Source organism: Hippopotamus amphibius, chromosome 2, assembly GCF_030028045.1.
Source record: "Hippopotamus amphibius kiboko isolate mHipAmp2 chromosome 2, mHipAmp2.hap2, whole genome shotgun sequence".
Lineage (NCBI taxonomy): Eukaryota > Metazoa > Chordata > Mammalia > Artiodactyla > Hippopotamidae > Hippopotamus > Hippopotamus amphibius.
In genome coordinates, this window is record NC_080187.1 from 215,371,535 (window position 1) to 215,394,555 (window position 23,021).

The following is a 23,021-nucleotide window of genomic DNA, read 5'->3' on the forward strand; positions in this document are numbered from 1 at the left end:
AGCCTCAGCACCTAGGAGATATATGTATTTCCAAGCCTTTAGATCTAATTTCTGGTGTGCAGGGAAAACTAGATATAGAGGAACAAGTTAACGGCTTGTTCAACAAGGAAACATCAGACAAATCCAGAATGTGATGGGGCATCTCAAAGGACAATTGGCTTGGACTCTTCAGAAAGGTCAGTATCAGGAAGACCAAAAAAGGGAGGTGAGGTGGGTAGGAGGCGGGGAGTGTGGTTCCACCTAGATTAAAAGTGACTAAAGAGGGACTTCCCTGGTGGTGCAGTGGTTAAGAATCCTTTCAATGCAAGGGATGCGGGTTCGATGGTCAGAGAACTAAATCCCACATGTGTGCTGCAATTAAGAGTTCACATGCCACAACTAAGGAGCCCACAAGCTGCAACTAAGCCTGCAGCAACTAAGACCCGGCGTGACCAATAAATAAATAAATAAATAAATAAATAGTCACTAAAGAGACATACAATCCTTGTTTGGTCTCTGCTTTGAACAAACTAGGTATTAAAGACATTTTGGGGACAATTAGGGAAATCTGAATGTGGACTGTGTATCAGATATTAAGAAGTTATTGTTGGGGGACTTCCCTGGTCGTCCAGTGGTAAAGAATCTGTCCTGCAATGCTGGGGAGGTGGATTTGGTCCCTGGCCAGGGAACTAAGATCCCACATGCTGCGGGGCAACTAAGCCAGAGCACCACAACTACTGAACCCACATGCCTCAACTAGAGAGCCCTCTTACCACAAACTACAGAGTCCACACACTCTGGAACCTGCTGGGCACAACTACAAAGCCCACGCGCCCTGAAACCCGCATGCCACAATTAAAAAAGGGAAAACTTGCATGCCACAACTAGAGAGGAGCCCGTGCTGCAACAAAAGATCCTGCATGCCATAACAAAGACCCACGTGCCGCAATGAAGACCCGACGCAGCCAAAAATGAAATAAAGAAATAAATAAGTTACTGTTGGGACTTCCCTGGTGGTCCAGTGCGTAAGACTTGCACTCCCAACGCAGGGGGCCCGGTTTCCATTCCTGGTCAGGGAACTAAGATCCCCCACGCGTGCGACAACTAAGAAGTCGGCATGCTGCAACTAAGACCCAGCACAGTGAAAATAAACAAACAAATATATATACATACTTTTTTTTTAAGAAGTTGTTAACTTTATTAGGCTTGATAAAGGCATTGTCTAATTCACTTTAAAATACTTCTGTCAAAATAAATGAATAAATAGATGAAGTGGGGTGGAAGGAGAGGTAGTATGAAGGGGGCAAATCCCGGCTGTGGATCAGGCACCAGTGCCTGCTACCCCTGAGATGAAATGCCAACCCCTTGCACAGGCCTCCGGAGGTCGGACCGGACCTGACCTTGCTTGCGCGTCTGTGCTCACCTCTCAGCACGGCCCCCGGCCACATTCTTTCCGTGGGCCAATCGCTCTCCGGCCTCCAGGCCTTTGCACCGGAAGTTCCTTCCGCCTGCCGCATTGATTGGTCCCGCCCCTTTTCCGGATGGCTCCTTCTGAGGTTTCAGTGGGTTCTGCTTCTCGGCCCCTGCTTTAGGTTGCTTGGCTGCACTTCATCACCCGTGGCGATGTTTACGTGTTATGTCTGACTAGCGTTGAAACTGAGGGCCACCACCGGGTCCCCAGAGCCCGCATTCATCGCGCACCTGTTCCGCAGCCTGCGCACAGCTGCAGGCGCCTCAGCTTGGGGACGGTGCTGCTGTTTCCTGCTGGGAGGGCCGACCCGGTCCCGGACTAGCCGGGTGGCTTCTCACAGCCACAGAGACAGCTGCAGCCCGGGACCTCAGAGCTGACCCCGGATCCCGCCGGTGCCGGGCAGCTGGAAGCCAGGTTCTTCCGCCACCTCCCAGCCAGGTGACTGCCCCAACGCCTTTCCCACACCCCAGGCCCCCCAGCTCGGGGACCCGACCCGAAACAGTCTTTACCACCTACCCGCGGAACTACACTTCCCAGCAGGCGCTGGAGCAGCGACCACAGCTCCCGATGTGCCCTTGGGCGCCGCTCGCCCCCGGCATTAACCCCGCAGTGGCTGCGGGCTGGCGGGAGCGGCGCGGGGCGCGGGTAGCCTGCGGCTGGGCCCGGGGCCGGGGTGTGTGTGTGTGTAGCAGAGCTGAGGAGGGGACGGGATTGGGGGCCTTGGGGAAGAAGGGAGCCAGGGTTAACGCAGGACAGGCAGCGGGGGTGGAGGATGCGGGTAGGTGGGAGGCAAGCCAGAGAGCGTCCGCCTCTCGGGAAATCAGGAACCTGGAAAGTTCACCTTTCCCGGCAGAACGAACCCTTTCGGGTGTAAGGCCCGGGGCGGCGCTCAGGTTGCGAGTTGGGGAGGGCAAAGGCGTTTTCCTTAGCTAAGTGCCCCCCACTGCCCAACACATACCTTCGCCTTCGATCTGGCAGAGAGGAAATTGGCAAACTCTCCTCCCTCTGCCAGGTGGGAACCAGCGAGGGTGAGGAAGGGGAGGACGCCTCTCTCGGCCCTGGAGGAGCGCTGACCTGGGCGTTTCCTATTCCCCCCTGGACCATGGGCTGGAGCTTGGGGAGCCCTTCCTGGCGCCCCATCCTCCTCCCTCGAAGTCGTGTGTACCTGACTCCAGCGCTGATGTACCTGGAGACGCCTGCATTCCCTCTTCCTTGTCCTCACTACGGTCCTGACCAGTGGGGTGGTGGCAGGCTCCTCCACACTGCCGGCTGAGCCTCTGAGCAACTGTGTTCCCAGCTCTTATCTTCCAGGCTCATTTCCTCAGTCATTGTGACCACTGACGCAGGCCCGATTCCAAGCGGTGGGGCGATGAACAAGCAGAGCTTCCACTTTGGGGTGGGAGTGGAGGTAGAGGCAGAGAAGAGACAATAAAATAATTTCAGGTTCTGGGAGGGCCACGAAGAAAGGAAAACATGTAGGGAGACAACGGGGAAGGATGCTGCCTTGGATAGGGTGGTCAGGGAGGGCCTCTCTCAAGTGTCCCCAGACAGAAGGGGACAGCAGGTGCAAAGGCACGGGGGCAAGAAGAGCAGTGTGCTTGGAGGAAGGGAGTCGGGGGGAGCGCGGGAGGAAATGAGTTGACAGCATGGACCGGGGAAGGATTTGGACTTTATTCTCAAATCAGGAAGGGTTCATGGAAGCCCATGGAAAGTGTTCATGAGCAAGACAGCCACGTTTGCCTAGCCTGAGTTCCCCAGTGTCCTGGGCTTTCTCAGCATTTTCGGTGTTGAGGGTGGGAGGGTTGTGGAGGTGGGGCTGTGACTGAGCCAGCTGATTTCCTGCCAATCCCGGTTAACCGTGGCACCCTCCGACCCTCTGGGCTCTCCTCTGAAAACTGGGAGTGATCATTGCTACCTCACTGGATGCACACCTGGCCCAACCTGCTGTCATCCTCCCCCACAGGGCCTGGCCACCCCTCCCACAGAATGCCTGAGGGCCCTGAGCTGCACCTGGCCAGCCACTTTGTGAACGAGGCATGCAGGGAGCTGGTGTTTGGCGGGTGTGTGGAGAAGTCACTTGTCAGCCACAACCCTGAGGTGCCCTTTGCGAGCAGCGCCTACCGCATCTCAGCCATAGCCCGAGGCAAGGAGCTGCGCCTGACCCTGAGCCCCCTGCCTGGGGCCCAGCCCCCACGGGAGCCACTGGCCCTTGTCTTCCGCTTTGGCATGACCGGCTCCTTCCAGCTGGTGCCCAGCGATGCGCTGCCACCCCATGCCCATCTGCGCTTTTACACGGCTCCACCTGGCCCCCGACTCGCCCTCTGCTTCGTGGACATCCGCCGCTTCGGCCGCTGGGACCTCGGGGGCACGTGGCAACCAGGCCGCGGGCCATGTGTCTTGCTGGAGTACGAGCAGTTCAGGTAGGGGCAGTGCCAGGTGGGATGGATATAGTCCTGGGCTCCAGGCCTGGCTCCTTAGTGCCTCCTTGGCCAATAAGAAGCAAGTTCCATCCCCCTCTGGGCTTCAGTCTCTTCATCTGTAGACAGTGTCCTTTCCTGGGGACAGCTCCCTGAGCTAATGGATGTGGAAACCCAAAACTGATGTGGGAGAAGGTGGGGGCAAGAGATGGATGAGGACGTGGCCAGTTGGTGTCAGAGTTGGGGCTCAGATCAGCATCCCACGCTGCCTTTTGGAGCCCTCAGGAGGCTAAGAAGAAAGGTGGAGAGGCTTTAACACCCTGGGGATGGGATGGGGGGAGGATTGCCTGTTGACGTGGTTTCTGAATCCGACTGTGGTCTCCAGCATTCTACCTGCCCACTGGTCTGTCCCGTGCTCTCTGTGCCTGTCTTCTGCCTGAGGGAGGGGTAACTGCCCCACCTGGGATGTGATGCAGGTCACATAAGATGGTACAGTGTCAGCCACTTCCCTTCCTCTAAAGATAAAACATGTATGAGTCTGCTTCGTGCAGTAGAGTTCTAGGTGTTGGGGATGCAGCAGTGATCAAGAGGGATGTGGTCCCTGCTCCCAGAGCTAGTTCAGGTAGGGCAGGGGCGGGGGAAGATTAATTTCAAATAGACACATGTCTGAAGAAAAATCCAAGAGGTACAAAATGACTTTGGGCTGGGGAGGTGGGGGGAGGAGGAGGGCACATTAGGAAAGGCCACCCCAGGGGACATTTGAGCGGAGGCCTGCCTGATGAGAAGGAGACAGCCATGCATAGCTCTAAAGTAAAAGCGTTCTGACAAGAATCACAAACACAAAGGCCTGGAGTGGGCTTGGCAAATCCTTTCTTGGGGAAGGCATGCCTTCAGCTGCCCATTGGGGTGGGTCAGGGTATCTCTGGCACCACAGAAGGCAGCAGATTCCTGGCCTTCCCAGGCATGACCCCAAGTGCACCCCGAGGGAAGTGTCTTGTGTTGTCTTGGATTTCTCCCACATCACCTTTTCGGGGGGGTCATGCACAAAGTTAACTGTTTGCCAGCGAGTTCTGCGGTTTCTCTCACATGCTGAGCATTTCGCCTTGTTAGGTCCTGCAGCTGCCAAGCCTGTGGGGACCTGCCCCCCTCAGGGATGTGACCACCCAGGCTAACCTTCCACCCTTACCTTTACCTCAAAAACTCTTGTCCTCTGGCCCCTATTTCATTTGCTTCTCATGCCCATCACTGGGTCAGTGTTGCCGTGATCCTTTTCCACAAAGAAACATTTCCTCTTCGTGGTGGTAAGGAGAGGCCCGTGACCCTTGGCGACAGGGTGGGGGCTGCTGGGGCACTCACCAGCCAGGACTTGCCCCTCACTCCTGCTGAGTGAGCACAGCCAGTACCAGCTTCCTGGAAGAGCGCCAGCCTCGTGAGACGCCTTGACCCCACCAATGTCAAATCTTCATACCTACCCAGCCAGAAGTCCTAGACAGGGAGTTCCAGACTGCAGGCACACCAGATGTCCTGTGATCACCTTGTTCTCAAAAATGCCTTGAGTCTGAGGCACTTTGGTGATATACACACCATGTACATAGACCCGTGTTTTGTTTTTTTTTTACTGTGCACGGGCTTTCTTTAGTTGCAGTGAGTGGGGGCTACTCAGCATTGTGGTGCGCGGGCTCCTCACTGCTGTGGCTTCTCTTGTTGTGGAGCACGGGCTCTAGGTGCGTGGGCTTCCGTAGCTGCAGCACATGGGCTCAATAGTTGTGGCGCACGGGCTCTACAGCACAGGCTCAATAGTTGTGGCACACGGGCTTAGTTGCTCCGCGGCATGTGGGATCTTCCTGGAGCAGGGCTCGAACCTGTGTCCCCTGCATTAGCAGGCGGGTTCTTACCCACTGCACCACCAGGGAAGCCCCCTCGTGTTTCCTTGAACATGCTGCTTTTGCTTTTTACCTTTTGTGATGCATTAGAATCCCACACTGTTGCTCCCATTTAACAGGAAACAGGTTCCCAAAACACCACTAAGGCTGGGAAAAGAGGAGCTGGGTCTCCCCGTTTCCTTCCCTTGCATCCAGAAACAAGTTCCTCCGGCTCCTCTCCTCTAACCCATTGTGGGGCTGGGAGCGATGGGGTGGGCAGATCGGGTCTCACGTGCCCAGGCTGTGTCCCTGCAGGGAGAACGTGTTACGAAACCTAGCAGACAAGGCCTTTGACCGGCCCATCTGTGAGGCCCTCTTGGACCAGAGGTTCTTCAATGGCATTGGCAACTACCTGCGGGCAGAGATCCTATACCGGTCAGCAGGCAGGCCTTGGGCATAAGGGCTGGGGTGGCTGGGTGTGCCCACATTCCCCACTGCTTAGCATGGTGCCCTCTTTCCACCTCATGGCAGGCTGAGGATACCACCCTTCGAGAAGGCCCGCTCGGTTCTGGAGGCACTGCAGCAGCGCAGGCCGGTGAGGGTGCAGGGAGGGACGTGCACACACCTGTCAGTGCAGGCTGACAAGGGTCTGGGGTGGGTCAGGTGTCTCCAGCTTAGCACAGGCAGATCCCTTCTCAGCTTCCAGCCTGTTTCCCTGTCTCTACAATGCGTGTGTGGGGGAGGTGCTGGGGGGCAGACGAACTGTCTGAGTCCTGCCAAGCTCAGAAGGGGTCTGTTCCCCAAGGGGTCAGCTGCCTTCAGAGTGGCCCTGCCTCATGCTGTCATCCAGGTCCTACCCCTGCCCCTTCTCCAGAGCCCGGAGCTGACCCTGAGCCAGAAGATCAGGGCCAAGCTGCAGAACCCGGACCTGCTGGAGCTGTGCCACTTGGTGCCCAAGGAAGTGATCCAGCTGGGTGAGGCCTGGAAGGCAAAGATGGCTAGCTAGCTCTGCTTTGGCATATCGTGTAGCCCGGGACAGTTCCTGCCCCTCTCTGGGCCTGGCTCCCTGCCTGGGGAATGAAAACTTGTTGACCTGATCATTCCTAAATGGACTAAGCCTCCTTCACTGATCTTCACTTGCCAGGTGTCTAAGTCCCCTAAGCTGCCCATGAGGCAGGCAGGGCAGATTCTTAACCCAACTCCAGGATGGGAAAGCCATGGCCCAGAGTGGGGAAGACACCAGCTTGAGGTCACACAGCTGGAGGAGGGAGAGCCTTGGTCCCCTGACTCAGTCCATCAGGTTGTGAAGCTGAGGTCTGAGCCAGGTCTAACTTGAGCTCCCCCTCCTCTCAGCCTAAGTCAGCCCTCTGACCTCCGCCTGGTTCCTCTGTCCCACAGGGGGCAAAGGCTACGGGCCGGAGAGCGGGGAGGAGGACTTTGCTGCCTTCCAAGCCTGGTTGCGGTGTTATGGCATGCCAGGCATGAGCTCCCTGCGGGACCGGCATAACCGCACCATCTGGTTCCAGGTTTGGGCTCTAATACTCACACAAGCAAACGCAGACTTAAGGAAGCTGGTGGGATGGAAAGGCCTGGGGTCACACTGCTCCCAAGGGTCTAAGCCTTCCCTGTGCTATGCCTCTCCCTTCCTCTGAGTCCCAGGGTCCCATCTAGTGGAGCAGCCCAGAGCAGGGTTACCTTGCCCTTGGCTCTGACCTGGAGGGGAGAGGATGGTTAGAGAGGCTTCCTAGGGGAGGGGCTTCACTGATCTGGAAGAACAGGTGTTCTTCCTTGGTGCCTCTCCACAGAAAACTACCCCTGCCAGGTTGACTCCTGAATTCTCCTAATTTCCATTTTAGGGGGATCCCGGACCCTTGGCACCCAAAGGTAAGCTACTCCTAATGTAATAAGAGAGCAGAAAGGACTAGTTGCCTGCAAGGGCTACAGCACCCTTCTCCATCCCAGTCTCCACTCCGACCCTGGGAATCACTCCAGAGTGGGAGTATGCGAGTCTAGAGAAAGGGGGGCCGAGGCCATGGGGCTCTCCAGCCCCATCAGCATCAGTATCCTGCAGAGGGCAAGTCCCGCAAGAAGAAATCCAAGGGAGCACAGAGGGGTCCTGAGGACAGAGTAGAGGTATGCCTCCCTGCTCCTACCTCTTCCCTGCACTCTCTCCTGCCTTGGCCGCACTTCCCAGGCCAGGCTCTTGGGCAGCTACTTCCCTTGACAATGGAGGGTAATGGTGGGTCCTAACCAACACGTGACCTGCTGAGCTCCTCAGGGACCCATGTCTTCACCAGGACCCTCCACCTCCAAACAAGGCCCCTGCAAGGACACGAAGGGCACGGAGAAGCCTTCCTGAGCAAATTACAGCCCAGCAGCTGGAGGGGACCAGCCTCCAACAGGACCCAGAAGCCCCCCCAGTCCCTGAGAAAGGGAAAAGGAGGAGAAGGCAACCGGCAACCTCAGGTGGGCCTTCCTCATCATCTTCCTCTAGGGAGGGAAGGGGCACCACCAAAACGAGCTCTCCAGGAGAGGAAGGGACCGCAAACGCGGGCGGGAGGAACACATGGACGAAGGTGGGAGGGGGGCTGTCAGGGCAGTCCTCAGCCTGGGGTCCGAGCTGCCATCTCACCTGTCCTCCCCACAGGCCGCCGCAGACCCCAAAAGATCAAGGCTGACACCCCATCCCTGGAGCCTGAGGGCACCTCTGCCTCTTAGCAGGAGGGTCTCCTTGCTTGCATCCACCCCTTCCTGCTGCCCTGAATCTGGGCCTGTGTGACGTCCTGGAAGTTGCAGGGGACTGGATGCCCCTGACGCTGTGGCCATTCCCTACACAACCATGATGTTTTTAATTGTACCCATTGTCCCTGTTTTTTAAGCCCACTTGAAAAATGCTGTAATTTTTAGTAAACTGATAACTTGAACTTCTTGGGCTGGCTGCGGAAGGTCTGGGAAGGCCACATGTGGAGGGCCTGCCGCCCAGCCCCGGGGACAGGAGGGCCACTGCCTCAGCATGGCAGACTGAGCCCCATCCCAGGCCTCAAGGCCCTGGCTCTCAGGACAGTGTGCCTCTGCAGGGACCGCCCTTCAGAGGTGACGCAGAGACACCCTCCACCACCCTTCCTCCACCCCGGGGCAGCCCAGGCTCTACAGCGCCTCCAGTCCAGGGTTCCTCAGGGCCTACGGCTGCTCCTCTAGCCCAGTCCAGACTAGTCAATGCTCCCCTCCTAGTGGGAGCCAGCTAGAACCCACCCACCAGGCCTCCTTCCCAGCCCCAGGCCTTCTGTCTGTGGGTGCGGGGAAAGGGCCCCTGCCCAGCCCCCCAGGGCATGCTTTCCCAACCAGGAGTGGAACCCACGCCCCCTGCATTGGGAGCACAGAGTGTTAACCACTGGACCACCAGGGAAGGCCCAGAAGAGCTTCTTGTATCGTGGTCTTTTCGTCAGCTTATGGTCCCTGGTATCCCTGTCTCTCATGAGGGCTGCAGTCCCCCTGCACGCAGAGAGCACCTTAGATCTTGCCCCTGCCCCCAAAACGCCAGGGGTAAAAACGTCCCCCTCAGTGCCTGAGCTGGACCCTGAGGAGACTGAGCAGGGGGTACCAGCAGGCTTCCTGATCCAAGGGTTTATTGTTCAAGAGGTAACTGATCCTTGCTTCACGCTTGGGAAGCAGAAATGAGGAGCCCCCAAAGCCTTCCACAAAGAAAACTCCACCCTCAGGGACTCAGTTCGGTGGGGGCTGCAGCAAGAGCAACAGGGACCGCACTTGGAAAGGAGAAAAGGTGAGCTTCAGGCGGTTGTCCCGAAGGGGCAGGGGGCCAGCAGGGTCGCGCCGCTCCAGGAAGTCACAGCTGGAAAGCAGGAGGGGCCATGAGGGCCCCGCGAGAGCAGCACTGCCACCCCCACCCCTACCCCGCGCCCCCGCTCACAGGACGGCCTCCTGGACCGGCAGCCACGTGTGCAGCCAGCAGTCGACGTGGCTGCCGTGGGCCTCGTACAGCCTCAGGACCAGAGTGCGGCCGTGGAGGCTGGTCTCCGCCTGCAGAGGGAGGGGTGGGTGGGTGGGCGGGGGCGGGGCCGAGGGCGGGCCCAGCCCGAGACCCCGCCCCGCCCCTTGCCTGCTTGACGGTCTCCAACACGACTGCGGGCGAGGACACGGAGAAGGCGCTCCAGGAGGCGGCGGGCGCCGGGCCCGGGGCGGGCAGCGCCAGCAGCGGGAAGTTGAGGCTGTAGGCAGCGGGGATAACGCCAGCGTCCTGGAAGGAGCCTGGGCGCGGACCGGAAAGGACGCGTGGCGGAAAATGAGGGCAGGGGCGTGGGACTGCTGGAGTTTTCCCCACTTACTGTCGGGGCCACCGAGGCTGAGAAGCGCAGAGAGGTATGGGGCTGCAGCACTCACCCTCGTGCGGCATCAGCGCGTAGGTGAACTCGTGGCGCCCCATGTCAACCGTGGCATCAGGGGACTTAGGCGCCCGCAAGCTGGGGTGGGGAGGGTGGGTAAGGGCCAGGCTGGAGCTGCTGAAGGTCTGTCCTGGGAGGACCAGGCTCCCATACCAGTCCCCGGCGGGTCCCATACTCACAGCGAGAGGCTGAGGACGCTGCCTCGTACTGACGCGCCATACTTGCAGTCATTGAGCAGAGCCAGCCCAAAGCCGTGCTCTGACAGGTCCACCCAGCGGTGGGCCCACACCTGGAGGGCAGATCGGAGACCCACTTGGTGGCCCCGCCTTCTCCTCATGCTCCAGAGCTCCTGTCACTAGACTGAGCGAAGCTCGGGGGCACATGACGGAATTCCAGCTGTCACTACAGGAGGCCCTGGGCACACCACACCACCTGTCTGAGCCTCAGTTCTTCATCTGGGAAAGGGGGAGCACTTACGCCACCAAATGGGCATGAGTATCAAACCAAACAGCATTTAGCACAATGCCTGGCACACGCATTAGGAACCAGCAAATACTGGTCATCATCTTCCCCCTCCTCACCCCACACCGCACCCCCAGTCTCTCCCCTGCTAGGGGCGGTCCAAACCCTCCACCCACACTGCGCCCCACTCCACGTCAGACCTCAAATCGAGCCCAGTCCCAAGAGGTGTTGTAGTGGGTGGGCCGCTGCAGATGTCCAAACTGGACCTCATAGGTGGCCTGGGGGCTCCGCACACGGGCAGGGAACTCCACCTTCAGGAACTTGTGGGCCTCATGCCAGTGCACCTGTAGGGGGTGGGGGTGGGGGTGCAAGGGGAAGGACAGGCCTGGACTGGCCCCTCCTCACCAGCCACACCCGGGGAAGATACCCACCACCTGCCCCCTGCTACCTCGGTGTGGAAGCGGACATAGGGGCAGCCCACATCCAGCACAACCTCTTGGCTGAGCCGACTGTTGGGGCTGATCTGCAGCAGGAACCAGGCACTGCCCCGCATGCCACCCTCAGTGCCCACTGCCAAGGTCCCTGCCTGGCCCAGCACTGGCTTCCTGTGGAATAGGGGAGGGAGGCGCTGAACCAGGATAGCCTGGTGAAGGAGGCCCAATATACCTGTATTCCCACCACCACCACCCCAAGTCCTGCCCACCCCGCACCGTGTTTCTAGGTGGTAGTCCATGACGTCCCATGCGTCCCAGTACAGGGGGACATCATCAAACAGCACAAACTGGTTCCCCACAGCACCCTCAGCAATGGCCTCCCTGGAAGGACATGGGGATTGGTAATTTACAACTGTATGACCTTGGTCTCTCCAGCTGTTTGAGGTGGGTGGGGTGGGAGGTAGGGTGAGTAGCCCCAGGGGACAGGAGACTCCTAACCCAGCCTGCCCTGTTCCATGTGTGGGTCACAGTCCAGAGCCACTCGTGGGCTACTGAGGTCAGCTGTGGCCAGGGGAGAGAGGGAACGAGAGGTCTGGGGTCCACCTGCCAGTGGAGAGGGCAGTGAGGGGTTAGCACCTGCCAGAGGCCACCAGCACCAGGGACGTCAGGCAGCCAGTTGGGTCCAGTCTCACCCGGATGATGCCGTTGTCCAGAGTCACAGAACCGTCAGTCTTGGTGGAAAGGGGCCTTGAGGCTAAGTCTGCAGGGGCTTCCCAGAACCGACTGCCCTCCCAACCCCCCGTCTCAGCCCTGCCTCGCCACTTGCTCCCGGCTGGGGAGCTCAGAACCTCCATGTTGTTAGGGACCGCCAGCCCCCGCCCCGCCGAGACGTACCAGCACTCACCTCTTGCACTACAGACACAGGCTGCTGGGGCAGCAGGGGCTGCAGCGAGGTGGGGGTGGGCGCAGGAGCGTAGCCCACACTGGGCACTGTCACCAGGGCTGGGGATGAGGCCTGGGCATCAGCGCAGCCTCCCTGACCTCGCAGGAACCATACTCGGGGTGGGGGGTGAGTACCAGTACTCCTCTCTAGCCCGGGGCACCCCAGCGCAGAGATCCTCAGGGAAATGTTCCCGACTCGACTCTCGATTTGGCCTCGATCCCTCCTGCTACAGTAGCCACCCTTCTCCCCAGCTCATACCGAGGCAGTGGGCGCCACCAGGCCTGGGCAGGGCCAGCACTTCAGTGCGCTTCCAGGGCAGCGTGTTGACAATGAGGAGGCCCTCAGGACCTGGCTCCCCAGCACACAGGGCTGCAGCTGCAGCGCTGAGCAGCGTGTTGCCACGGGAACGGATGTCTGGGGAGAGACTGGTTGGTCATGACTGGGCAGTGGGGCTAGGTAACCCCTGGATGTCCCACAGGGGATGCTCTGGGCTCCGCCCTGGGTGCCGGAGAGCAGTGGAAATGTTTGTCAGCCTCACCTTCGTAGTGGCACATGGCTTCCTCTGCCACCAGCTGGATGCAGCTTCCAGTCACCACGTCATGGAACTGGTTCAGGAGCAGGAGCCTGCAGGGGCCAAGGGCAGGGCTGGGGAAGGCTGGGAGGGAGGGGCAGCCACAGGGTGTCTGGGGCGAGGTCAGTGGGTGGCCGGGGCAGAGATGAGCTGACCTCCAGAGGTCCTGCAGCTGGGGTGCCGGGTAGAGGAACTGAGCACTGCGGCCCAGGGCCAGGCTGCTGAGCAGCTCCACGTCGTGCAGGATCCGCTCACACTCCCGGTTCCCCTTCTTGATCTGAGCCCAGGGTAGGGGGAATCAGTCTAGAGTTTATTCAAGCATCCCAGGACGTTTTCCAAAGCCTTCCCTTGCTCAGAACCCCTGATGGCTCCCCAGGGCCTCCTGGATAAAGCCTCTCGTGAGTTATCTGCCCAAAATGCCTCCCTCCTCTCCCCTCCGCCCCCTCAGGGATGCTCAGGCCTGGCTCCTCCAGGCTCCTGACCACCCAGCTCTTGCATTTCTCTCCTCTCAACTCCTCCATGGAACACAAGCCTCTTCCCCTAGGTCTGGGCTGGGCTCTGTCCCCTCCTCCCTCCTCTGACCCTCTGGGCCTCTCAAGGGCACGCCCTCCCCACCCGGCTCAGCAGTCAGCTCCTGACCTGGGCATGGGTGGTGTAGGTGCCATTATGTAGCTCCAGGAAGAGCTCGCCGACCCACGTGCACAGCTGCCCTGAGTGGCCCTCCAGCGCCGAGAAGAGTCGCTCGGGAGAAGACAGCTGTACCCTGAGGGAGAATGCAAGTCTGGGTCTCCCAGCTTGGCCATGTGACTCACCCTTCTTCCACACAAGGGCGACAAGAGATCCAGCCCTGACAGAAAGGAGCCACCCCCAGAAAGCTCCCTGTCCACACAAAGCCAGTTCTGGACACCTCAGGAAAGTTCTCTCTAGTGGGTTTAAGTCCCGTCCCACCTTTAGCTCTTCCCCCACCCTACCCCCAGGGTAGAAGTTGGGAGGAGCTCATGGTCTGGGACTGGAGGGGGACAAGGTCTAGGGGAGGTGTTGGGCCCAATGTTCGAGCAGAAGGAAGGGCTGAGGGCCAGGGCAGAGGGTAGGGCTGAGCGAGCCCAGGCCTGACCTGGGCAGCCCATCTGTGTTGCACAGCCGCTTCAAGCGGTCCACCATGGTCTGGGTGGGGCCACCACCCCCATCCCCAAAGCCAAAGAGGAAGGCACTGTGGTTGGTCCGCCCCTTGTCCCGGTTTTTGGCCACAGTCTTCAGCACCTGGACAGGCGGAGGCAGGTCAGCACAGGTCATCTTAGGACAGGATGCCCACCCTCTCAAACCTGCCTCCCATCCCCGACCTTGGCCACTAGGTGCCCTCTCACCTCCTCCACACAGCCCTGCATCCCATATGAGTCACCGGGCGGGAAGTGGGCCAGCACTCGGGAGCCATCCAGCCCCTCCCAGAAAAAAGTATGGTGCTGCAGGCAGGGAGACAGGTGGAAGAGAGAGGCCAGAGTCGGGGCTGAGGCGGAGCCGGGTCTCCCAGACCCACCCCTCCTGTGGTGTGACCCTGGGTGACTCATGCCTTCTCTGGGTGGGGCTTGGGTCTTTTGTCCAGGACCCCTCCATAAGCCTGGACAGAGATGTATGGGGCAGGTGGGACTCAGGCCTACTCTGAGCCTGGTCCCCGGGGCCTGCTCACCGGGAAGGAGTTCACCAAGTTCCAGCTCAGTTTCTGGGTGAGGAAGTGCCTGATGCCACAGCCGCGCATGAGCTGGGGAAGCTGCGCCGAGTAGCCGAATGTGTCTGGCAGCCAGAACTGCAGGGGGAAGAGCTCTGGGGCATGGGAACGGGGGCTCTCGGCAGAGCAGCCACAGCCTCAGCCCCTCATCACTCAAGGGCAAGCTCCAGCCCCACCTGCCTCCAGGCGCAGCAGCTCCCAGCCTACCTCAGAGCACATCTTCCCAAACTCCTGCAGGAAGAAGTTCTGGCCCTGCAGGAACTGCCTCACCATGGCCTCTCCACTGGGAAGGTTCCCATCCTGGCAGTGAGGGAAGGGGAGGCAGCCGGGGTCAGCACCAGGCGGAACGGGCAGGAGCTCAGGCCAAGCACCCCATCAGCAGCCAGGGCTCCGACACCGGGCTGCAGCCAGTGCCCAGGAAGTGTCCGTCTCCTCACTTCAGGCCCCACTGTCTGTCTGCCGGAGGGCAGGTTTCCAGGGCTGGGGCATGCATCCAGCCTGTCACAGCGCTTGACACGCTCCTCCGCCTTGGGGTCCTAGGCCCTGGGATTCCAGAGAATGAAAAGTCCTGCCACGGAGGGCACGTGAAGGGCCTGCAGAAGGTCACCCGCAAAGCTGAGGAGAGAAGCCCACGGCAGAACGGCCTGAGGCTGAGGGGCTGCGGGACTGCACTTACCATCTCCACCCAGGTGCCCCCGACGGGCACAAACTGCCCTCGGCAGGCGAACTCCTGGAGCCGGGCATGCAGGCCAGGGTAGTGGCTCTTCACCCACGCGAGCTGCTGCGCCTGTGCGGCAGATGGGGCGGGAGCTGGGCCGGAGGCGACGAGAGCCCCACCCGGCACTGAGTACCTGGGGCCCAGGGAGCGGCTGAGAGTGAGGAGCCCTGCCCCTCAGGCCCGCCCCGCCCTCGGAATTTCACAGGAGAGCCCGCTGAGTTCCAGGGTCCACCCACACAGCCGCCCCTCTGACCTGGGAGCAGGCAAAGGTGAACTCAGGATTTCGCTCCATGAGCTGAACAACCGTCACCCAGCTCCGGGCACATTTCCGCACGGTCTCCTTGAAGGGCCAAAGCCAGGCTAGGCGGGGAGGAGGGTGGAGCATAGAAGGAGAGCGGCAAGGTCCCCAGCTCCTCGGAGATCTCCAGCCACACCCCTGCCCCTCAGCACCCAACCAGGCCCAGCCTGGGCCTCTAGAGGGTCATCTTAGCCTTCCTCCCATCCCAGGCCCTTTCCCTGCAGAGTCCTGTGGCATCTCTCCTGAGCTGTCACTTTACATCACTCTTGCAAGGTAAGAGTAGGGGCTGGGGAAAGGAGGTTGGCTGGAGCTACCGGGTCAGTTCTACGTCAGGAAATGGAGGCCCCAGTCCCTGGAACAGACCTACTGTGAAGTGTAGACACCCCCAGAGAGGATCCTGTAAGAGGCAGCAGGGGTTAGCCCTTCCCCTGCACACACATTGAAGGATATCCTGGAACAGGCAGCACAGCCTCCTGAGATGGAGCTGCCTGGGCCAGCCGTCCTGTGTGAGGCGCTACAGCCTCTCGTAACCTCTAGGCCTCAGTTCCTTCTTTACCAGCCCAGAACTCCACATCCCATGCTTTGGCACAGCAGAGAAAACCTTGTTCTGTGGTTCAGAAACTTCACCTGCATCAGAATCAATACCTTGGGAGGTCTGTTAGAAATGTATTTTCCCATAAGCCTCACAGACACTGCAAACTCATCAGGTTCAAAACTAAACTCCTGATCCTCCCCAGGAAACCTCCCCCTGCACTTGAGTCGCCACCTCAACTATTTCCACATCACTCCTATCTGAGGACTTAGGCACCCTTGTCAAATTCCTACGCATCCTCACTCTGTTCAAAGGTCACCTCCTCCAAGAAGCCTTTCTTGAATCCCCCACACCCAGCTGGGTTAAATGCCTCTTCTGGGCTCCCCAGCTCCCCATTCTTCCCTCCATCATGGCAGAGACTGTGACCGCCTATTTTGTGATCATCAGTCTCTATAATCCTATCCCCCAACATCTAGCATGGGGCCACACGGGGCATCAGATTTTGTTGAAAGAATAAATGAAGCCACATCTAGCAAAGCCTACAGTCCATTCCCCTTTCCCCATTTTACACATGGGGAAAACTGAAGTCCAAGATGGGCAAGAACTTGATGTGGATCCCACACTGCTGCCAGGCCACAGCCAGGTCTTCAGGGCCACTCTCGCCTCCCCCAACCAGCCCGGCCAGCTGCTACCCTACCTGTATCAATGTGGCAGTGCCCCATGGCATGGATAGTATGCTGGCTTTCACCCCCACGTTGGCCAAAGAACTTGGAAGCCAAGGCCTGGGCCACTGGGAAGGTCTCAGGCTGGGCAGGGTCACATACGTTCACCATCTGGTTGGCTGTGTACAGGGCTTGGTAGCTGCGCTGGTTGTCCTCCCCGAGGCCCTGCAGCAGGGTTCTGTCCCTTTATCCCCATCTCAAGCAAGCAGTCTCCAAAATCAGACCCCAGCTGATCTCCCACAGTTCTCCACAGAGTTCCTCCCTACCTCCAACCCTGTGCTCCCGCTGGTCCCCCTGCTCAGCACTGTCTCCTTCCTCCCCTTTACACAGGGAAATCCTCTCAACACTCAGGCAGGCACGAAACACTCTCCCTATTCTGGATTCCCAGAGCCCCAACTACCTGACCCAAGAAACAGCCTACAGGGAACAGGGCTCTAGAGAGTGGCGAGGTGGCGTGGGGGTGTCGAGTACCTTGGCCATGCCCAGCAGCAGCTCCAGATCCACCAGGAGCTTGTGGACATCCCGGTGGAACACGGCCAGCTCAGCCCGGCTCACCTGGAACGCCTTCTCTGGGTCCGGGGCTGCGATCATGGATCCCTTGCCGGCCCCCAGGAGCCCGTTGCAGGCTACTTCCACATAGAGGGTCAGGCTACAAATGTGGGCAGCAGCTTCAGGCCCAGGACTCGCAGAGGACTGGAGGGCTTGGGGAGGGACGGCCAAGGAGGGATCCAGCAGACCCCTCCCCGTTCGCCCCCTGGATCTACCACCCAAAGGATCTCACAGTTATGTCAGGTGCGTGTGAGAGGGTCATGGTAGAAACAACAGACTAAACCTACATTCTGCTGCTGAGGGTTCTGCCTCGGTTGGGGAGAATCAGAAGCCAAGTTTGGAACCATGTGAATTACGCTGTTGTTTAGACTTTTATTCCCAAAGCTGTCTTTACAAAGCACTGCCTTGGTCTCAGAACCCTCTTTGCACATTAAAAACATGTTTGGCTCTCCCAGGTGCAGTCTTTCAGAGCAAAGATCCATCAGCCAACACGGGCAGGCCACTCTTTGGAGCAGCATGGTGGGCTATGGTGCTGTTCCACCCTTCAGAAAGCAAACACGACTTCCTTTGGGAAGCCTTCCATGACTCTCCTCCTATCCCTCTCCTTAGTCTAGAACAGATTCCTCATGTTGAAAGCTTTTTCTTTCAGAGCCCTCATCAGTTTTATAACTATCTAAGTACATGTGAGTCCCCCTTGCTGTCAAGGATCACGTCATTCACCATCACAGTCCCAGGGTCTGGAAATATCAGATACACGATGTTCAATAAATATAATAAAATATAATATCTAAGAAGAGTTTTCATGGTGTCACAAAATGCAAGTTATAATATGGAATCTTTAAAAATCAGGATTTTTTAAAATACAGAAACACAACCTCAACTAGTGAAAACTACACCTGAAAGAATTCCTGAGAACGCTGAGATGTTAATACTGGGTGTCACTAGATGGTGGTACAATGGGAGTCATTTACGTCTTTGTGCTTTTCTGTATTTAACACAAGAACGAAAACATTATTTTTATAGTCAGAAAAATCCTGCTTTTTAAAAACAAACTATGAGAGTTGAAGATGGTTGTACTGAAAGTGGGTGTGTTTCTCAGACCACTCTGGGCCTCAGCTCCTACTCGCCCACTGGTGCCCCCTCCCCTACAGCACTGGTCAACCACAGCACAGGGACTCACTCACCTCCGGGGGTCTTCTTCCCCCAGCTTGTCAGTCAGGACATAGCTGGTCTTCTCCCCCTCTTTGGTCAAACCCTGGTGGGGAGTGGAGTGAAAGAGACAGCAGGACCTGAGGCTTGTGGACAGTTCAGGTGAAGCATAAGCTGAGGGGGGCCAAGGCCCTCTATCGGGTCCCTAGCACTGGCTCCTCTCTCCCAGACAAGGCCAAGGCTGACAAATCAGGGACCTCTGGGAGCAGGTGCCTCAACCCCCATGGCAGTCAGCACCATGACCACCAAATGGCACCTATTTACCAGCAGAAAAGCCACTGGTCTTGTGGGGTCTTGGGGAGGTGTCAGGTCCTTGGTGGCTTCCGGTGGCCTCTGTACCCCTGAATAAGCATCTGAAGGGAAACTCTATGAAGTCTGCCTCATTCCCCAGTATATCTCTAGTGCTTAGCACAGGGAACTGCCCAGAGAGGGCACTCAGGAGACATCCGCTGAGCCAATGAAGGGAGGGAGGGAGTGGTCTGCTGTCTTTCTGTACAGGAAGAACAGTGCTAAGCTGAGACTGAGGGTTAATGAAACTGAAATGGAAGCTGTGCGAACCTGAGCAAGTGTGCTAACCTGAGCAAGTGTGCTAACCTCTATATATCTCAGTTTCTTCGTCTGTAAATGGCCATAAAGACCTACCACATAGGATTATAAAGGTTATACCTGATAAGGTTGGATGCATAAACAAGGCACTTAATAGTGGTTATATCTGGGGAACTGGGGGTGAGGTGATAGGGAGAGATCCATCGTTTTAGGTGAAGAGGACTTTTTAAACTTTATACTATCCAGAACTGTTTCACAGTCCCCCTCCCCGACTGCCATGAGCATATATTACATATAATAAAAACCAGTTTATTAAAAACTAAAAATATGGGGAAGCTGGGACGAAGTGAGAGAGTAGCTTTGACATATATACACCATCAAATGTAAAACAGATAGTTTGTGGGAAGTTCCTGCATAACATAAGGAGACAAACTCGATGATGGGTGATGACTTACAGGGCCAGGATAGGGAGGGTGGGTGGGAGTCGCGGGAGGGTGAGGATGTGTGTATAAATACAGCTGATTCGTTTTGGTGTACCTCAAAAATTGGCACAGCAGTGTAAAGCAATTATATTCCAATAAAGAACTTAAGGAAGAAAAAATTGATACCCCTAGACTTTTGAGCATTTGTTTTATCAAATCTAAGTCATAGAGAGGCAGAAGGCTCTTTGCAACTCTTCCATGCTGGTAAGGGTATCTTATAGAAAAAGATAATGTCAGAGAAGAGAAAGTAGTGAGTGTTCAATCTCACTAGGATATAAAGTAAGTACCTATGAACACTGATCAAAATAAACTCCACAGTTCTGATGTTTTAGTGAAAAAAAAAAAAAAAAACCTAAAAATAAGAAATGATACAGTCTGCAAAGTCACTAGTCTGGTACCTGGCACCTAGTAAAGGGTTAATAAATGGATGTGCTGTGCATATTATTGTACTTGATTAGTAACTATTTTCACCCCAGAATGGGACGGTGACCCGTCAGTGGCGGGGTTGGTTTAGCACTAATTATGTTGAGACCCTAAGTGATCCATTCAAATATGAGAAGAAATAATTACACAGGGGCCCAAATAACTAGTCCAGTCCTTAAGTCCTGATACCACCCTGCAGGCATAGCCACTCAGCTGTGGCTTCTCCAGAGACCAGGCTTTCTCCAGAAAGGCGGCCATACCTGACCCAGGGCAGGGATCCTCACCTGGACAGGTTCCCCGTCACGCCACACCAGGCCTTCTCCATCACTTTCCCAGCGAAGGTGAACCTCCTGACCCACCCATGCCTCTGGGATGGTCAGCTCCACCCGGAACCAACAGGTCCACCATCTGCAACAGAACCACTAAGATGGGACTAAGGGTCAAAGCCCTTTCCTTTTGACATACTTCCTTGGATTAAGGGTCAGCAGGCGCTTGAGACCTTCTCCAAGCACCTGCAGATCACAACGTACTCAGCTTTGATCCACAAGAAAGGAGCATCCGGATGTGCAGCAAAGTGAGGAAGAGAGGCAGGCAATTAGGGATCTGTGATCTGTCCTAGAGTGCCCTTCCTAAGGGATGTCCAGGAACTGGGAGAAGGGGGGAAGTGAAAATTCTCCCATGAAGGCTTGAGGGACCAGGGAGCTGTTCCCAGCAGAGGGTGCTGTTCTGCCCCAAGTGACTGTCTAGGGCAGAGGACCGACGGCGGAGGTGTGGCCCTGGGGAGCCGGCCCCGCCCCCTCCTGGAGCGTTACCCACGTGGGTCCGAAGCTGTCGCCGACCTGCGCGGGGTGGAAGTGCTGCTGGATTGCCTCCTGGTAGGGAAGCCTTTCGGGCGTCAAGAAGCTGGAGAGCTCGGCCACTGGGCAGCTGTCTCCGAAGAGCCTGGGCGAGAGGGACAGGTGGGCGCGCGCCCGGCGGGTGGGGACTGGCGTTCTCTCGATCCACCGCCGGGAGGGCTGCCTCACAGCACGGTCTTCCCCCACCCCCTCCACCCGGGCCCCGGCCCTGTCCGCGGCGGGCACCTTGTCCCTCGGCCCAGCTGGCCGAAGCTTGGGTTTCCCCCCCCGGAAGGGAAGGCTAGAGACGCGTGGCTGCGGCAGGCCGGCGCCCTGGGCGAGGGGGCCACACCTGCCGCGGAGATTACAGTCGGTAAAGTAGAGCGGTGACACGAATTTCTCCACCCGCTCCAGCGTCGTGCGCCAGTGCTTCAGGGCCGGCGCCGGCGCCATCGCCATCGCCGCGGGCTCACTCCTCTCCCCGGAAGGCCCCAAACGCCGCCGGCGCGGGCGACGGCCTGGAACCAAAGGTTCCGGCGTGCGAAGGGCGCCTCCCGGGCCCGGGCAGCTTTTGTTGGAACACCGGCGGCTCTGTGAAGCCTCGAAGTTCTGAACTTTGAACAGCGAGCCGATAGCTAAAAGCCGCGAAAAGCCGCGCTTCCGAGACTCTCCTCTTATCTCGTCCGAGCTGGTGGCCACTGGGCAAATCCCTAAACAGGAAGTTGGACGCTTTGATTCTGCAAAAGGTCTGGGACGGAGACTGACCATTAGGCGCGACGGGTGGAAGCCTGGGTTGCCGCCGGCGCAGCTCACCTAGTCCCAGAATTTGCAGGCGGGAACCTCCTTGCCTTCCGGTCCCAGCCCGACCTCTGGCTATTTCGAGCCAATCGGCGCAGATGGGTTAAATAGGGAGGGCTTTGCACCCCCGTAACTTACCTCAGCTTCCTCTACTACATGTTTTATTTTACGTATATGGAACTGCTGCCCATCGCCTGAAACTCTGAAAGATTTTGATTTGAGATGGCAGATCACAGACATAGAATTCATGATCCTAACAGAATAATGTATTTCCCTACACGAGGACTGAAGAGTTCAGAGAAGCCATAATGCCAGAAACACCTTCAATTTCATCCTCACGTTACTCTGGTAATCTACTGGCAGCTTTTTTTCCCCTCCTGGGAATGCTACAAAGTCCTTGTCTTTAAAATCATTAGGAAGAAAAGTATATACACAATATGAGCCCTGATATTTTAATGGAAATACTGACCAAGTTTACAACATTTCAAATGCAGATCATAGGGAAAGGTGACTAAGTACAAAATACCAAACGTGATTTAAAATATAACTTGCTGCTATAAGACAGGCTGAGTTGAGCTTGGACTTCAGATGGCAGGAGGGATAAAAATACTGTTTTTGAAACTCTTGCTGTAGGTGAAGCTCACCCTTCTTTTGGTAGCACTGGTAGGATGGGGTTTTCTCCTCAATTGGCCCCTGAAACCTTATCCTGACCTGCAAGCAGCTGCTCTGGACTTAACCCTATGCAGAGACAGCAATAATTGGGGCTGCCCCGGTCAGGTCCCATCAGTTCCCCCCAGTAATTCCAAGTCAACATTATCTTTCTTAAGCAAGCAGAGGGTGACAAGTAAGTTATTGCTGGGAAAACCTGAAGATCTCCCCCCACACCCCCCAATCAGTATCACTCCACCTCCCAAGTCAGGCATTGCCCCAGCTTCACCAGAGAATCTCCCTCACAAGGTTCTTCTGCCACCCTACACTTCTGGGCTCTGAGTCTCCTGTACTTGTCCCATCCCTCTACTGCACCCTCCCACCTCCAACAAAAAGTCTGGGACTTTTTTGGAATTGGAAAAGTCTACCATGTGTTATGAAAGTCCAGAGCCAAAAAATTTGTGGTTTTGTTGTGGTGATGTTGGGGATTTTTAATTAAAAAGCAAACAAAACCACACAAAACACTGCTGGTTACTTTACAACTATCACTAGGGTAATGGTGGAGAAAAATCCACCGTGGTACTGGAAGGGGCTCAGTTGGTCTTTGTTCAGAAAGTCCAGCTGACCACATATAAAAATCCTAATCACTCATGTTTAAATATCTGCCAGTTTAAATTTATGTAATTAAAAAAATATATATGTATATATTCCATTTGCAGTTGCTAATGAAATGTATCAAATCTTCTCCCTCCCAACCCAATTTACACCACACACTCTTGTACACACTTCTTTCAAACACTGGTTTGGTATTTAAGCTGTTCACTCCCATTTCCAATAAGGATAAGAAAAAATACAGATAAGTACAAACTACATAGCTGCATGACTTACCCAAATATAAAATATTTCCAAACAGCTGAAATAAGGGGGGGGGGGGGGAATATATGTACTAAAAGAACGAATAATTCTATTTTAAAAATTTAAGATATTTTGATTTGGGA

The 23,021-nt window shown here is 56.7% G+C and overlaps 2 protein-coding genes and 1 long non-coding RNA gene across 15 annotated transcripts; 2 read left to right on the forward strand and 1 right to left on the reverse strand.

The window, feature by feature from the left end:
* Positions 1-1,527: 1,527 nt before the first annotated feature.
* Positions 1,528-8,653, forward strand: NEIL1 (nei like DNA glycosylase 1). 9 transcript variants are annotated; one of them, XM_057724096.1, is made up of 9 exons: positions 1,528-1,888; positions 2,463-3,870; positions 6,045-6,164; positions 6,261-6,703; positions 7,128-7,255; positions 7,586-7,613; positions 7,801-7,862; positions 8,027-8,195; positions 8,377-8,653. In XM_057724096.1, the coding sequence occupies exons 2-9, from the start codon at positions 3,374-3,376 to the stop codon at positions 8,445-8,447; spliced, it is 1,518 nt and encodes a 505-aa protein (XP_057580079.1). In that variant the 5' UTR covers positions 1,528-1,888; positions 2,463-3,373; the 3' UTR covers positions 8,448-8,653. The 9 variants fall into 9 exon arrangements, 8 of the variants coding, with proteins under 8 accessions (XP_057580079.1, XP_057580080.1, XP_057580083.1 ...); XM_057724097.1 differs by having other exon boundaries at positions 3,414-3,870; XM_057724101.1 differs by lacking the exon at positions 1,528-1,888 and having other exon boundaries at positions 1,912-3,870; positions 6,261-6,324; positions 6,580-6,703.
* A 684-nt stretch (positions 8,654-9,337) lies between these two features.
* On the reverse strand, positions 9,338-21,149 carry MAN2C1 (mannosidase alpha class 2C member 1). 5 transcript variants are annotated; one of them, XM_057723411.1, is made up of 26 exons: positions 20,930-21,149; positions 20,558-20,683; positions 20,026-20,149; positions 18,266-18,336; positions 17,004-17,181; positions 16,508-16,697; positions 15,234-15,340; positions 14,939-15,049; positions 14,470-14,562; positions 14,224-14,340; positions 13,904-13,999; positions 13,654-13,799; positions 13,179-13,302; positions 12,695-12,816; positions 12,507-12,592; positions 12,227-12,382; positions 11,930-12,027; positions 11,662-11,756; positions 11,302-11,406; positions 11,040-11,196; positions 10,792-10,935; positions 10,309-10,418; positions 10,128-10,207; positions 9,847-9,995; positions 9,658-9,767; positions 9,338-9,579 (listed from the first exon to the last, which is right to left on the reverse strand). In XM_057723411.1, exons 1-26 carry the CDS (start codon positions 21,034-21,036, stop codon positions 9,453-9,455), a joined length of 3,129 nt encoding a protein of 1,042 aa, XP_057579394.1. In that variant the 5' UTR covers positions 21,037-21,149; the 3' UTR covers positions 9,338-9,452. The 5 variants fall into 5 exon arrangements, 4 of the variants coding, with proteins under 4 accessions (XP_057579394.1, XP_057579393.1, XP_057579395.1 ...); XM_057723410.1 differs by having other exon boundaries at positions 9,847-9,955; positions 10,073-10,207; XM_057723412.1 differs by having other exon boundaries at positions 11,662-11,794; positions 11,930-12,040.
* Positions 20,570-22,728, forward strand: LOC130845751 (uncharacterized). Its single transcript, XR_009051456.1, has 2 exons — positions 20,570-20,700; positions 20,992-22,728. It is a non-coding gene; the product is annotated as an uncharacterized LOC130845751 (long non-coding RNA).
* The last annotated feature ends 293 nt before the right edge of the window (positions 22,729-23,021 follow it).

Excerpts from the sequence above, each read along its gene's own strand:
- MAN2C1 (XM_057723412.1), bottom strand. The coding sequence starts at position 21,036 with ATGGCGATGGCGCCGGCGCCGGCCCTGAAGCACTGGCGCACGACGCTG. Across the intron at positions 14,000-14,223 it reads ACTTGGTGAACTCCTTCCCG|CACCATACTTTTTTCTGGGA; the intron begins GTGAGCAGGCCC and ends CCCTGCCTGCAG. Across the intron at positions 10,208-10,308 it reads AGCGTCCTCAGCCTCTCGCT|CTTGCGGGCGCCTAAGTCCC; the intron begins GTGAGTATGGGA and ends TCCCCACCCCAG.
- NEIL1 (XM_057724096.1), top strand. The coding sequence starts at position 3,374 with ATGCACACCTGGCCCAACCTGCTGTCATCCTCCCCCACAGGGCCTGGC. Across the intron at positions 6,165-6,260 it reads CGGGCAGAGATCCTATACCG|GCTGAGGATACCACCCTTCG; the intron begins GTCAGCAGGCAG and ends ACCTCATGGCAG. Across the intron at positions 7,863-8,026 it reads GTCCTGAGGACAGAGTAGAG|GACCCTCCACCTCCAAACAA; the intron begins GTATGCCTCCCT and ends TGTCTTCACCAG.